At 39.1% G+C, this 16,527-nt stretch overlaps 1 protein-coding gene across 3 annotated transcripts in view; it reads right to left on the bottom strand.

Moving 5' to 3' along the window:
* The window catches only part of ZFYVE9 (zinc finger FYVE-type containing 9), a 191,978-nt gene that overhangs the window by 45,155 nt on the left and 130,296 nt on the right, over positions 1–16,527 (bottom strand). For all 3 annotated transcript variants that reach the window (XM_057542363.1, XM_057542371.1, XM_057542375.1), the window contains 2 exons: positions 11,800–12,024; positions 9,841–9,923 (listed from right to left, as the gene is read on the bottom strand). In XM_057542363.1, the coding sequence (XP_057398346.1) occupies positions 9,841–9,923; positions 11,800–12,024 (308 nt within the window). The remainder of the gene's footprint in view (positions 1–9,840; positions 9,924–11,799; positions 12,025–16,527) is intronic.

Below are 16,527 nucleotides of genomic sequence, written 5' to 3'. Positions count from 1 at the left end.
AATTAAGTCCATATTGTTTAATGTATCATTTAAAGCTTGTGTTTCCTTATTTATTTTCATTTTGGATGATCTGTCCATTGGTGAAAGTGGGGTGTTAAAGTCCCCTACTATGATTGTGTTGCTGTCAATTTCCCCTTTCATGGCTGTTAGTATTTGCCTTATGTATTGAGGTGCTCCTATGTTGGGTGCATAAATATTTACAATTGTTATACCTTCCTCTTGGATCGATCCCTTGATCATTATATAGTGTCCTTCTTTGTCTCTTGTAATAGTCTTTATTTTAAAGTCTATTTTGTCTGATATGAGAATTGCTACTCCAGCTTTCTTTTGATTTCCATTTGCATGGAATATCTTTTTCCATCCCCTCACTTTCAGTCTGTATGTGTCCCTAGGTCTGAAGTGGGTCTCTTGTAGACAGCATATGTATGGGTCTTGTTTTTGTATCCATTCAGCCAGCCTGTGTCTTTTGGTGGGAGCATTTAATCCATTTACATTCAAGGTAATTATCGATATGTATGTTCCTATTCCCATTTTCTTAAATGTATTGGGTTTGTTATTGTAGGTGTTTTCCTTCTCTTGTGTTTCTTGCCTAGAGAATTTCCTTTAGCATTTGTTGTAAAGCTGGTTTGGTGGTGCTGAACTCTCTCAGCTTTTGCTTGTCTGTAAAGGTTTTAATTTCTCCATCGAATCTGAATGAGATCCTTGCTGGGTAGAGTAATCTTGGTTGTAGGTTTTTCTCCTTCATGACTTTAAGTATATCCTGCCACTCCCTTCTGGCTTGCAGAGTTTCTGCTGAGAGATCAGATGTTAACCTTATGGGGATTCCCTTGTGTGTTATTTGTTTTTTTTCCCTTGCTGCCTTTAATATGTTTTCCTTATATTTAATTTTTGACAGTTTGATTAATATGTGTCTTGGCGTGTTCCTCCTTGGGTTTATCCTGTATGGGACTCTCTGTGCTTCCAGGACTTGATTAACTATTTCCTTTCCCATATTAGGGAAGTTTTCAACTATAATCTCTTCAAAAATTTTCTCAGTCCCTTTCTTTTTCTCTTCTTCTTCTGGTACCCCTATAATTCGAATGTTGGCACGTTTAATGTTGTCCCAGAGGTCCCTGAGACTGTCCTCAGTTCTTTTCATTCTTTTTTCTGTATCCTGCTCTGTAGTAGTTATTTCCACCATTTTATCTTCCAGGTCACTTATCCTTTCTTCTGCCTCAGTTATTCTACTATTGATCCCATCTAGAGTATTTTTAATTTCATTTATTGTGTTTTTCATCATTGCTTGGTTCCTCTTTAGTTCTTCTACATCCTTGTTAAATGTTTCTTGCATTTTGTCTATTCTGTTTCCAAGATTTTGGATCATCCTTACTATCATTATTCTGAATTCTTTTTCAGGTAGACTACCTATTTCCTCTTCATTTGTTAAGTCCAGTGTGTTTTGAGCCTGCTCCTTCATCTGCTGTGTGTTTTTCTGTCGTCGCATTTTGCCTATCTTACTGTGTTTGGGGTCTCCTTTTCACAGGCTGCAGGTTCGTAGTTCCCGTTGTTTTTGGTATCTGTCCCCAGCGGCTAAAGTTGGTTCAGTGGGTTGTGTAGGCTTCCTGGTGGAGGGAACTAGTGCCTGAGTTCTGGTGGATGAGGCTAGATCTTGTCTTTCTGGTGGGCACGTCCACGTCTGGTGGTGTATTTTGTGGTGTCTGTGGCCTTATTATGATTTTAGGCAGCCTCTCTGCCAATGTATGGGGTTGTGTTCCTGTCTAGCTAGTTGTTTGGCATAGGATGTCCAGCACTGTAGCTTGCTGGTCGTCGAGTGAAGCTGGGTCTTGATGTTGAGATGGAGATCTCTGGGAGATTTTTGCCGTTTGGTATTACGTGGAGCTGGGAGGTCTCTTGTGGACCAATGTTCTGAAGTTGGCTCTCCCACCTCAGAGGCACGGCCCTGATTCCTGGCTGGAGCACCAAGAGCCTTTCGTCCACACGGCTCAGAGTAAAAGGGAGAAAAAATAGAAAGAAAGAAAGAAAGAGGCTATAATATAGTGAAGTAAAATAAAGCTATTGTAAAGCAAAGCTATACAGACAAAATCTCACCCAGAAGCATATACACATACACTCACAAAAAAAAGGAAAAGGGGAAAAATTAATATATCCTGCTCCCAGAGTCCACCTCCTGAGTTTGGGATGATTCGTTGTCTATTCAGGTATTCAACAGATGCAGGCACATCAAGTTGTTTGTGGAGCTTTAATCCGCTGCTTCTGAGGCTGCTGGGAGAGATTTCCCCTTCTCTTCCCTGTTGGCACAGCTCCTGGGGTTCAGCTTTGGATTTGGACCCGCCTCTGCGTGTAGGTCGCCTGAGGGCGTCTGTTCCCCGCCCAGACAGGACGGGGTTAAAGGAGCAGCTGCTTCGGGGGCTCTGGCTCACTCAGGCGGGGGGAGGGAGCGGTACGGAGGAGGCGGGGCGAGCCTGCGGCGGCCGAGGCCGGCGTGACGTTGCACCAGCTCGAGGCGCGCAGTGCGTTCTCCCGGGGATGTTGTCCCCGGATCCTGGGACCCTGGCAGTGGCGGGCTGCACAGGCTCCCGGGAGGGGAGGTGTGGAGAGTGACCTGTGCTCACACACAGGTTTTTTGGAGGCGGCAGCAGCAGCCCCAGCGTCTCACACCCGTCTCTGGGGTCCGCGCTGATCGCCGTGGCTTGCGCCCTTCTCTGGAGTTCGTTTAGGCGGCGCTCTGAATCCCCTCTCCTTGCGCACAGCGAAACAAAGAGGCAAGAAAAAGTCTCTTGCCTCTTCGGCAGCTGCAGACTTTTTCCCGGACTTCTTCCGGGCTAGCTGTGGTGCGCTAACCCCTTCAGGCTGTGTTCACGCCGCCAGCCCCAGTCCCCTCCCTGCGATCCGACCGCAGCCCGAGCCTCAGCTCCCAGCCCCACCCGCCCCGGCGGGGGAGCAGACAAGCCTCTCGGGCTGGTGAGCGCCGCTCGGCGCCGAGCCTCTGTGCGGGAGTCTCTCCGATTTTCCCTCTGCGCCCCTGTTGCTGTGGGATCCGCGCTGATAGCCGCGGCTCGCGCCCTTCTCTGGAGTTCGTTTAGGCGGCGCAATTGACTTTTGATAAAGGTGCAAAGGCAAGTAAATGACAAATGATACTGAAATGAATGGACATACAAATGGGAAAAAAAAGAACTTCAAACAATGCCTAACAATCATAAAGATTAACTAAAAATGGATCACTGACCTAAATATAAAACATAAAACTACAAACTTTTTAGAAGAAAACATGGAGGAAAATGTTTGTGATATAAGTTTCAGTCAAAAAGTTCTTAGATATGATATAAAAAGAACACTCCATAAAAAAATTAATAAACTGGACTTCAACAAAATTAAAAACTTTTGTTCTGTTAAAGACACTGTTAAGAGAATGAAAAGATAAATTACAGACTGGGAGAAAATATTTTTAAATGATACAAATCTACCAAAGGACTTACATTCAGAATAGATGAAATACTCTCAAAATTCAACAATAAGAAAACAACAACCATATTTTTAAAATATGAACAGTTGGAAAAATTTGAACATTCACTAAAGATATAAAGAGGACAAAATAAGCAAATGAAAGATGCTCTAAATCATTCATCACAGGAAATATACAAACTAAAATCACAAAAATTAAAACCACTAGACTCCTGTTAGAATGGCAAAAATTAAAAACCAAAAAGGAGAAATAATAAGTGCTGGCCAAAAAAAAAAGGATCCTTATACCTGATGAATGCAAAATACTGCAGGCATTTTGGAAAACAATTTCAGTTCCTTATAATGTTAAACATACAATATGGCTCAACTATCCCACTCCCAGAGAAATGAAAACTAAATATTCACACAAAATTTAATACATGGATGTTTATAGCAGCTTTATTCCCAGTCGCCAGAAACTAGAAACCCAATTATGCATCAACAGGTGAATGAATAAACTGTAGTTCAAACATACAATACAACACTACTCAGCAATAAAAATGAATGACCTATTGATACTGAAGGGTACCAGAATATACTACTCCTAAATATGCCTCTTGTTAATCAGTCTTTGGCCATTCTAATTTAGAGGGCCCCAGCTGAAGAACCTGAGATGAGTAGAAGAAAAAGATTTTATTTCCTTCCCAACAATACATACAACACAGATTAATCTCAAATGCATTATGATAAGTAAAAGAAGCCAGATTAAGAAGGCTTACATGCTGTATAATTTCCATTATAGGACAGTCTGAAAAAACTAAAACTATAGGGACAAAGGATCAATGGTTACCAGACATTACAGGTGCACCAGCAAATTTTCTGGTGATGGAACTGTTCTGTATCTTGATTGTGACAGTGGTAGTAACATCACTGTATACATTGTCAAAACTCTTAGAATGTACTCCAAAAAAGGTGGATTTTACCATACATAAATTAAAAAAAAATTTTTTTAAGAAAGAGGTAGATTTAATCAGGGTTTACATTTTGCCAGGCTACCACAACACAGGGTAAAAGCGAAAAAAGAACTAGAATTATGTAAAAAAGTGATTTTAATGATGAAACCATGGAATCTTAATGTAGATAAACAGAAAAGCCGGAGGAGTGAGAAACAGTGAAAAGGTGTTGAAATCAATAGGTTGTAAATCCTGGTAAACTAGGGAGAAAGTGATGATGTAGAGTGAGATGCTTCAGTAGATAATCCAATAAATATTTGTAAAAATGAATTGAGATAGGCCATAAAAACCTTAGGCTGCTGTTGCTTGATTACAGGATAAATATCTCCTTTTCATTCCAAAATAGATTACAATCTGAAAGAAAAACTATCTTGTCAAAAATGTGACTAAAAACTAAAGTTACCAAGGAGGGACAAAGGGATGGGGGTTGGAATAGAAGAATAGAGAGAGATATCTTATAGATTAAAATATAATTTAAAAAATTTCACTTCTGGCCAAGATGGAGAAAAGGGGACTGGATTTAGCCTCCTGCCTTAAACGACCAAAATTTGCACAAAACACATGGAACAATGATTTCCAAGACACCAAATTTCAGACAACAAAGGACAGTGGTCCTTAAGAGACAGGAAACAAACAAGATGAGCTCTATGACTGCCCAGGTTATGCTTTAGGAGAGTTTCCAAGCTCAGATGCAGGAAGCGGGAACCCAGGCAGAGGCTGGCAGACTTCCTGAGTTGAGGAGACAAAACTGAAAATCGAGAAAAAATTCAAGGTAGTTAGAGTTCACAGGACAGAGAGGAGAAAACTGCAGAGAGAGAACTCCAAAGGTTCACAGAGGGTCGCATCAGAACAGCAGTGTTCTGATTAGCGAATGTGTGTGAGGATACTTCTTGAGGCTAGTGAAAGAAATGCCTGAAATGATTACTGGGAGCATTATGTGATACACAGGTCTGGGAATAGTGCCTATTCCCAAAACCCAGATAGAAAAAGCTCATAATTCATGGGCACTGGATAAAGTATTACTGTATAATAAAGAATTTGGCTGACCTCTGCCCCTGGTTCCTGGGAGGTAACCTCTAAACCCGTGGAATTTCCTGAGTGATATGAGTGCCTTTGTTATTCCTGGCAGACTCTGAGAGTCTATGTCAGTTTGATGACACTGATGCTAAAAGGATAACCCGGGGTGGCGGCTGGCCATTTCAGAAACACCAACCATGTGATGAGAGGCTGGGGCTCTGAGGCACGTGATATCAGCCTGACTTCTGCAGAGTGCCGAAGCGGGGCTGGAGACTGAGTTCAATCACACAGCTGGTGATTCAATCAATCAGGCCTCGTAAGGAAACTCCAATAAAAACTCAGGGCACAGATGCTTAGGAGCTCATGCCGTATGTATTGTTACACATCAATGTATGCGGAAAGTGACATGTTCCTGAAGACACAGAAGCTTCTTGTTTGGAACCCTCCCAGACCTTGCACTATGTGTCTCTTCTATCGGCTGCTCCTGATTTATATCTCCTTTGTTATAATAAAACTGTATCATAAGTACAGTTGACCCCTGAATAACATGGGGGTTGGGGCGTCAACCCCTGCACAGTTGGAAATCCATGTATAACATTACATTCAGCTCTCTGAAGTGCAGTTCTGTATCTGCGGATTCAACTAACCATGGACTGTGTAGTACATATTTATTGAAAAAAATCCACATATAAGTGGATCCGAGCAGTTCAAGCCCATGTTGTTTAAGGGTCAACGGCATAGTACTTTGCTGAGTTCTGTGAATCATTCTAGTGAATTATCAACCCTGACGGGCTAGTGGGATCTCCCACACTTGTATCTAGTTAGTCAGAACTGTGGGAGGTCTGGGGACCCGTGAACTTGCAGCTAGCATCTGAAGTAATGGCAGTCTTGTGAAGGACTGTGCTTAATCTGTGAAGTTTGGCTTAATTCCAGACAACACCAAAAGTCATTACAAATATAGCTGAGCTCTGAACAATGTGGGGGTTAGGGGCACTGACCCCCTCTGTGCAGTCAAAAATCCATGTATAAATTATAGTCGGCCCTCCATATCCGTGGTTCTGCATTGGAGGATTTAACCAAGAATGGCTCATGTAGTACTGTAGTATTTACTGTTGAAAAAAAATCCACGTATAAGTGGACCCTCACGGTTCAAACCAGCGTTGTTCAAGGGTCAGCTGTACTCAGAAGGGTTTTGCCTTAGTAGTGGGAAATAATCAGCCCTATACTAAACAAGACTTTGGTTCCACCTTACAAATCTTAAAAGCAAGACTCAAAAGGATCAACCTATTTTTTAGATAAATTAACTGTGTTATTTGTAACCAAACTCAAGAATTTTGATAGGAACATAAAAATACCTGGCATCCAACAAGGTAAAATCACAATATCTGTCATCCAATAAAAAATTTAAAAAATACCAAGGATGCAAAGAAGCAGGAAAATACAACTCAAAATGCGGGGTGGGGCGGGGGGAAATCAATCAATGGCAACTGAGTCAGAACTGAAACACATGTTAGAATTACCAAACAAGGACATTATAATACTTATTATAATTATATTCCAGATGTTTAAAAAGTTAAGTACAGGCACAGAAGATATAGAAAAAGACCCAAGTCAAACTTCTATAGATGAAAATTACAATGGCTGAAATTACAGGAAAAAAGAAAAAGGATGGAATCAATGGCAGTTTAAGTACTGCAAAATAAAAGATTACTACAATGAGGTATTACCTCACACCAGTCAGAATGGCCATCATCAAAAAATCTACAAACAATAAATGTTGGAGAGGGTGTGGAGAAAAGGGAACCCTCTTGCACTGTTGGTGGGAATGTAAATTGATACAGCCACTATGGAGAACAGTATGGAGGCTCCTTAAAAAACTAAAAATAGAACTACCATATGACCCAGCAATCCCACTACTGGGCATATACCTAGAGAAAACCATAATTCAAAAAGAGTCATGTATCACAATGTTCATTCCAGCACTATTTACAATAGCCAGGACATGGAAGCAACCTAAGTGTCCGTCGACAGATGAATGGATAAAGAAGATGTGGCACATATATACAATGGAATATTACTCAGCCATAAAAAGAAACGAAATTGAGTTATTTGTAGTGAGGCGGATGGACCTAGAGTCTGTCATACAGAGTGAAGTAAGTCAGAAAGAGAAAAACAAATACTGTATGCTAACACATATATATGTAATCTAAAAAAAATGGTTCTGATAACCTAGGGGCAGGACAGGAATAAAGATGCAGACATAGAGAATGGACTTGAGGACACGGGGAGGGGGAAGGGTAAGCTGGGACAAAGTGAGATTGGCATGGACATATATACACTACCAAATGTAAAATAGATAGCTAGTGGGAAGCACCCACATAGCACAGGGAGATCAGCTCGGTGCTTTGTGACCACCTAGAGGGGTGGGATAGGGAGGGTGGGAGGGAGATGCAAGAGGGAGGAGATATGGGGTTATATATATGTATAGCTGATTCACTTTGTTATAAAACAGAAACTAACACACCATTGTAACACAATTATACTCCAATAAAGATGTTAAAAAAAATTTAAAAGTTCTAACTCAGAAAAAAATAAATAAAAATAAAAGATTAGTGAACTTGAGGACACAGCAATAAAAAAAACCTGTCCAAAATGAACACACAGAGGAAAAAAAAACACTGAAAAAGAAATAAAGAGAGCATTAGTGAGCTGTGAAACAATTTCAAGCAGGCTAATAAGTCTATTAACAATGGAGTCCCTGAAGGAGAGGAGGGGTGGACAGAAAAATTATTTAATGAAAACTATAAACCCACAGATCTAAGAAGCTCAGAAAACCTCAGCACAAGAAACATGGAAAAAACTATACCAAGGCACGTAATCAAATGGCTCAAAAATAGTGATAAAAAGAAAAATTTCAAAGCAAAGAGAGAAGGATAAAACATTATGTAGATAGGAACAAAGGAGGGAATACATATTTCTCATCTGAAAAAATGCAAACTGGAAGGCAATAGAGCAAATCTTTAAAATTCTCAAAGAATTAAACTGTCAGCTTAGAATTCTACATCCAGCAAGAGTATCTTTCAAATACAAAGGACACTGTTAGAAATACAGATGCTAAAAGAATTCACCACCAGCCAATCCACACTATAAGAAACATTACAGGAAATCTTTCAGGTAGAAGGACAATGACACCAGATGGAAATACAGATTTATACAAAGGAATGAAAAGCACTGGAAATGGCAACTACATGGGTAAACCTACAAGAAGCTTTCTTATTGTTTACATCTCTTTTAAAGATAACTGGAACTATAACTACAATCGCATGACAGAGTGAGGAAATAAACAAGTCTCCCAAAAGCAACTAAACAGTTGGGTAGATTTATTTAAAAAAACAAAACAAACAAACAAAAAAACCATTTCAGTGCCCTGGAATTAGACCAAAGACATACAATACACTGAGATGTGTTCATTCATAAAAACTACTGAACTTCAAGTAAGAAGAATAGAGTTGAATCTGTGATTTTCTTGCCTGGGGCTGCCTTTAGCCCTGTTCATAGTTCAGCCAGGGCAAGGTAGTTTGTGAAAACAATAAGCTTTGCTGCTTGAAGGATCTTGCTTGATTTGGAGTGTCTCAGTTAAAGTGGTAATCTCAGTGGCTAGTGAAAAGGACCAGTGGCTCTGTTAGCCTGAGGTTGCTAGCCTATTTGGAGCAAGTAATGAGCAGGCAGACTAGCCAGAGATTTAACAAGAAGTTCTGGTAATGAGACAGACATAGGGAACTTCATAAACTCTCCAAATACCCAGGACTGACCTTAGTCTGTGCACATGTGCAGCAGTGACTTTAATGGGCCCAAGCCAACCAACCTTCTTGGTCAACAGGGTTAGAGCCCGTGCATATGCAGAGGAGACATGAGTGAGTCCAGCAGAAAAGAAAAGAATGATGTTTGAATCCCAGTCCAATCCCTATCCATCAAGAAAGTATAGATGCCTTACTGGCTAGAGGTATTTGAACACAATCTCTGACCAATCTTTGGCAAAAGAGTAAGCTACACAGACACAGGGGACACCACCAGGATGCCAGGCTTAAAATTAAAACACGACATAATGCTGGGTGCTTTAAGTATAACTACTCCTCACAATAATCCTGCAAGGTCACTTAGTTAGTGTATAACCAAGAGCCAGAATCCTGTACTATTTCATTACAAACCTCCATATACTTTCCAAAGAATATACATGTTCTGTTCTCTTCCTATAGCATAAATCTTCACCTATGTGAAGAAGCAGGGTATTAACAAAATAATAAAATCCTTCTCTTCCTTCTCATGCAAACCCCAGTAAGGAAAAAGAAAATAAAAATTCCCAACTTACTGCAAGAAGATTCATGATGGTATGCCCCGTCTCTCCAAACAATGGCTTCCGAAATCTGACACTGAACAGTGGGCAAGGATAAACTATGGAAATGAGAAATGATCAGACTAAGTTTGGCAGCTTAAAATTTTGGTAAAAGAGACATCATGTTGCATAGAGTTCTCAAAATATAATTGTAATGACTCATTAGAGCATAAAATTTAGGGCTCAGAAAGTATTTACCATAACAGCATCACAGACAAATTTGGAGCCTTCTACAAACCACACCAGTCTTTTGATGCAGCTGTTTCAAAAATGAACTACATGTCTTAAGAAGCACTCTTTCCCAAACTGGATTAATATATTCCAGGAAACAAGTATCTCCTGATTCCTCTGTGCTCAGGAAGTCTAAAAGAGTTCACTCTTACACATTTCTGACTTAGGACCCTCCTTAGACAAGCCAAACACCAGGTGATCCTATTAGCTGGCTCACTCCTCGAACTTTATGGTTTAAACTGCCTGTACAACACAGGAAAATACAAATGTTTTTCCTCTGCACACAATCCTTTCCTTTCCCTACTTCATTTAGCTGATTCATATGCTTCTTTCACAGTTCAGTCCAGAGGTACCTTGGTCCTTCATTCTTGGTGAAGTTAGAGCCCATCTTTGAACTCCCAAAGAACTCTGTTAACTTTGAACATGTGTTTTGACATAATATACTACTATAATTATGATTTCTATGTCTTCCTTACAAAGGTTCCCAAGAGCCTATAACCACGTCTCAGCCATTTCTGAATTCCGGATTTATCACACATGGTGGGCCTTTATTAAATTCTTGTTGAATGAATGAATAAGTGAAAGACTGAAGGTGACCTGCTGAAAACATATAATACACTGTTTTATGTTTTATAAAATAATTTTTAATTATCTCATTTGATCCTCTTAATAATACCATGCAATATAAAAGGCAAATATTATTATCTCCAGTTGCAAAGGAAACTGACAATCAGACAACTTGAATGACTTCACCCAAAGTTACAGAGCTAGTTAAGTGGCAGAGTTAAGAACTTTATTCAAGTGGTCTGATTCCTAGACCAGGGCAACCTTGATTAGGAAAAGATATAAAGTTTAAAATAAAGCTTGCATAGGACTTCCCTGGTGGTCCAGTGGTTAAGAATCTGCCTTCCAATGCAGGGGATGCAGGTTCAATCCCTGGTCAGGGAACTAAGATTCCACATGCTGGGGGGGCAACTAGCCCGCGCGCTGCAAGTACTGAGCCCGCGTGCCTCAACTACAGAGCCCACACGCTCTGGAGCCCATGTGCCACAACTACTGAGCCCGCACACTCTGGAGCCTGCTCGCCACAACTAGAGAGAAGCCTGTGTGCTGCAAAGAAAGATCCCGCGTGCCGCAACTAAAGACACAACACAGTCAGAAATAAATAAATAAATAAAATAATAATAAAATAAAATAAAGTAAAGCTTGCATTTAGGCCTTAATGTCTTTAAAAACAATCACAGCTTAGTTGCACTGCTACGGCCATGGGCAAGGAGGCTCTTTTGTTGCTTACTTTACCAGCTGAGAGTGATATCTATACCACTAGCTTCCAGTATCTATTACATTATATAAAATATAATTTGTCATAACTATTTTCCAACCAAGTGACAAAAAATATACTTACCATATATAGATACTATAAAAAATAAAGTTACTTGTTAAGTTGATAGTCATTTTTTTCTGAAGATGATCATGTATCTATCAATTAACCTACAAAACCAGTAAGTTTACAATGCAATAATGTTATTTTGAGTTCTTCCCATTATAGCCAAAATAAGTAGAGACACTAGCCAAATTTAGCTTAGCTATTTCAAAAGAATACTTCCGTTTAATTGTATCACCATGGGGCTCTCTGAATATCTCAAGTCTGTTTAGTCATTATGTCTTGGTCATAGGGCTTAGAAGAGGGTATTTTATACTTACGTCGATATTCGGCTCCAAGTCTCAACATTAGTCGGATGGGAAACACTTTAGCCCAAGGAGTTTCCCATTTCTGGATGAGAATCCCAAACAAGTAAGGTGGGGTTGGGAGTACTAGGTCTTGCAGTGACTGGTAAGTAGATGTCACATATAAGAATCCGCCATGTTCTTTACTGCCAAGGAAACTTTGACTGAAGAAGGAATGTCCCAAGTTGCCTACAACATTCCCTAAAACAAAAAAGTACATTAATTACCATCAATAAATCAATCATATTTTTTATAATCATTATTCTCAGCACTGGGCCAGACACTACCAAACAATAATTCCCAACCTTTCACTATGAAAGACACATATCATATTTATAAAGTTGTTTTTAAATAAATGGCATTTGTTAAATGAAAATTTGTTTTCCAATTTTATCAGGGCTTCTGGTGAGCATAAAATACCTTGTATTATCACACTCTAGTTTGTCTGGCTAAAAGCCAAAAATATTGATGCCTTCCTTTAGACTAAACTTACTGTATGAATTACTTTAGAGGTCTCAGTATAAAAATTATTGCCTCAAATGTCACAAAAAAAATGTTAACATTAGGTACCTGCTCTCACAGAGCTTACAATCCCATTGAGTAAATAAATTCAATTCATGAACATAACGAATTAAGACATTAAGTACAGCTATATATGAGATATTAAGGGAGGAAAATTTATGGAGAAAGTAGTAACACAGACAGGATTTATTCTATTTTTGGTTGAGACAAATATGAAACATAAACAACTTAGGGTTTATTTAAATTCATATTAGGCAGGTCTTTTGTTTTTTAGTTGCAAATGCTCTTAACTAAGCACTTTCTAATTCAAATATTTTCTGAATGAAACAGCAACAAATCACCCTTCATTAAGGAGACATTTTCCTCAGTTTAGAACTACAAAAGAACTTCATGACAAGAGCTGTTCAATAATGTAACAGCAGATTTGTTCACTAGACATGTGCAAGCTTCCTTTGATACCTCTGAAAGAAATAACAGCAAATACAGAAATCGCCATCAGAGAAGTTAATGCTTACTTTCCTTGAAAAATACAGTCTATTTGCAGAACAGTTCAATGATGGAACATAGAATTCTTGAGTGAAGTGGAAGCTATGCTGACAGTAGGGACCACAAGTGAAGGGAACACCTCCCCACAAAACCCAGAAACTTTATGACTGAAAGCCATGTTCACCTGCACATCATCATCTGCCAAATACATTTAGGGGTAGTACCCTTGCCCCAGGATTAAAAAAATCTGGGGGACCTCCCTGGCGGTCCAGTGGTTAAGACTCCACACTCCCAATGCCAGGGGCCCGGGTTTGATCCCTGGTTGGGGAACTAGGATCCCGCATGCCACTTGGCACGGCCAAAAAATAAATTAATTAATTTAATTAAATTAAAAAATAAAAAATAAATGAGAACCTAGGGGGAAAAAACCCCCAACTCTGTCTTTACGTTTAAGCTGCTGGGCCAGATCTATAAAAACAAAATAATCCCCATATCAAAGAAGCAGTATGTTATTTTGAAAAAAATCAGATTTTGGAGTCTCAGAGACATGGGTTTGAACACTAGATCCATCATTTACTATTATGAGATTGGGGGCAAGTTACTTGACTTCTGTGAGCCTCAACATCTGTGACAACAGGGGAAGATTACACTAAATTTCAGACCTGATGTGAATAAATGATAGAATATATGTAAAATGCCAAGCAGCACCTTGCACAGTTTGTCCTCAAAAAATGTTAACTATTACTTTTATAATGCAAATTTACATATAATGAATGATCAACCAAACATTATACAACTTTCTTTGCTTTATCAAAGATTTTAGAGTAAGGTTTTTATAAATTTTCATCTTTTCACTTGAGTTGGGGTGTGGGGAGAGAATGGGCAACAAAAGAGAAGATTTTTTTTCCCTCCACAATGGAGACTACACCACAGGAGTCCTCTAAAGCGCTAATGACAGCATAATGTTTATCTTTCACAAGAATGCCCTAGTGAATACAGCTCAGAGGTGAAAACTGTGTTAAGCTTGGTACTCAAAGCATTCATTCATTATTCCTTTGGGATCTCCCTATAAGAGACTGGAATCTATTACTGGTTATTTTTCCACAGATACTAATAACTTTTCTGCTTCTACCACCTAAAAACCCTCCTCCCTACCCAATCACACTCAGATTCTTATGTCCCTTTACATTATAAAATATATCTTTTATTTTTTAAGCATTTACTTTCTTAAAATTTGATAGATCTCTATCAATTCTAATGAATAATTTAGTTTAGATTGCCATTTATCACCTCATCTAAAAATAAGTAACATTCCCTGGGTATAGATATCAACTAAAATAAAATACAGGGTATGAGAATTTGACAAAAAAAAGCTTTCATTTGAAGACTTAAACTGGGGCTCCAACATTAAAAAGAATTCCAAAAGAAAGCAATGTTGGGAGTGAAAGAGAAGTAATACTCAAAGAGAGAATAACTAAGAATTTTCCAAATTAAAGAAAGAAATGTGTTTTCAGATCAGAAGTACACTTTAAGTACAAAAATTAGCTTAAAAATATTCTAAATACATTTTTGTCTAAGTTAATTCTTAGGCTGAGATAAACTTTCACATTAAAAAAATGAAAGATCAGGGACTTCCCTGGTGGCCCAGTGCGTAAGACTCCGCACTCCCAATGCAGGGGGCCCGGGTTCCATCCCCGGACAGGGAACTAGATCCCACATGCATGCCGCAACTAAGAGTTCGCATGTCGCAATTAAGAAGTCCGCGTGCCGCAACTAAGAGTCCACATGCTGCAGCTAAGAAGTCCACGTGCCAGCAACTAAAAGATCCCGCGTGCCACAACCAAGACCCAGTGCAGCCAAAATAAATAAATAGATAGGTAAATAGATAAATAAATAAATATTTTTAAAAAATGAAAGATCAAACTTCATTGTGTTTGAGGCCTGTAATTTTATTAGTATATTACACATTAATAAAAATAAAATTCAAAGAAGTTGAATGCAATTAACACCATACAAATCAGTAATATAGTGCCTTAAAGTTTACACTGCCTTTTGATAAATCTATACAGGATAAGAAAGAAATTTAAATTAATCAAAAGTGCATCTGGGTTAACCCAGGTGGCTACAATTTAAAGGAAAAAATAAGGAAGACTACAGAATGAGAGTAGGTGACAAAAAAGAGACAATAAAAAGAAAAAGATCTTTCAAAGATCTGAAATTATAGAAACTTCCCAAGTGACCTGCTTGAGTGACCCATGGTATTTCTTTCTCAGGGACCAGAGACACACTGGGTCTCAGAAACACTCTTAAGCTGATGTAAATAGTATTTTCCCTTGTCCCCAAGTCCCAGTGGGAACAGGAAGTCAGAAATAATAAGCACAGCATTTTTATTAACAGAAGTGTTCTCTCAGGACTCCTTTCCTCCAGGTGATTTTCCACCAAATGACAAAAAAAGCTTGCTAGTGACATCACACCAACTGATTTACTCCCCAATTCACGGTTTTTAAATTAAGCCTCTCCAACGTGCCAGACTATTTGTTCTAAAGGTTGGTATACAGAGTTGACCCAGACAGATAAAACTCTTGCCCTCATAGAGCTTATATCCTAATGAAGGAAGACAAACAAACAATTTCAGTTAGTAAAGTTAGTGATAAATGTTTTGAAGAAAATACAACAAGGAAGGTAATGTGAATGATTGATGGGGGAAGGGGAGAGAATACTTCTTTAGCCATGAGAGTCAGGGAAAATCCTCAGAGAAAGAAACATTTGAGAACAGACCTGAATGAAGAGAAGAAATCAGCCAGTAAAGCTCTGAAAAGAACAGCACTCCAGGTCGGGCAGGAGTAAATTCAAAAGTCATGAATCGGAAATGAGTATGACAGGTTCAAAAGTCACAAAGATGGGCTTCCCTGGTGGCGCAGTGGTTGAGAATCTGCCTGCTAATGCAGGGGACACGGGTTCGAGCCCTGGTCTGGGAAGATCCCACATGCCACGGAGCAGCTGGGCCCGTGAGCCACAATTGCTGAGCCTGCGCGTCTGGAGCCTGTGCCCCGCGACGGGAGGGGCCGCGATAGAGAAAGGCCCGCGCACCGCGATGAAGAGTGGCCCCCGCTTGCCGCAACTGGAGAAAGCCCTCGCACGAACCGAAGACCCAACACAGCCAAAAATAAATAAATAAATAAATAAATAAATAAGAAAATCCTAAAAAAAAAAAAAAAAAAAAAAAAAAAAGTCACAAAGATGATCAATGTAGCTAAAGCAAACTAAGGAGTATTAAGAGATAAGGTCAAAGAGAACTTTAAGGACTAGATCATATAGGACCTTTATAAAATTGGAGTTTATTCTAATTGCAGTGGGAAGACAATGGGAGGTTTAAGGCAGCTTTAATTGTGCCATCACATTCATCACCATGTTACTAGGCTACACAAATGTGCTCTCAATTCATAAGGATTAGATTTAGGACACCCAAGAAATAGTTGAGAGAAGATAAACAAGTCCGCAAATGTAAAATTGTGAATAATTTAAAGGGAACAAAAAGCTGTTTTCAAATGTAGAAATGATCTAACCTACAAGGTTAATATTTATGTTCTGTGCTTATAATTGTCTTCTTGCTTTGTTCTGAAGTTAAATCTAAAAGTTGAAAATCAGTAACAGTGTAAACCTTATTATACCCTTAATAATTATATAATTATTATA

The sequence above is a fragment of the Balaenoptera acutorostrata genome, chromosome 1 (assembly GCF_949987535.1).
Source record: "Balaenoptera acutorostrata chromosome 1, mBalAcu1.1, whole genome shotgun sequence".
Classification (NCBI taxonomy): domain Eukaryota; kingdom Metazoa; phylum Chordata; class Mammalia; order Artiodactyla; family Balaenopteridae; genus Balaenoptera; species Balaenoptera acutorostrata.
The sequence above is the reverse complement of the archived record's forward strand: the minus strand, read 5'-3'. Positions and strand labels throughout refer to the sequence as shown.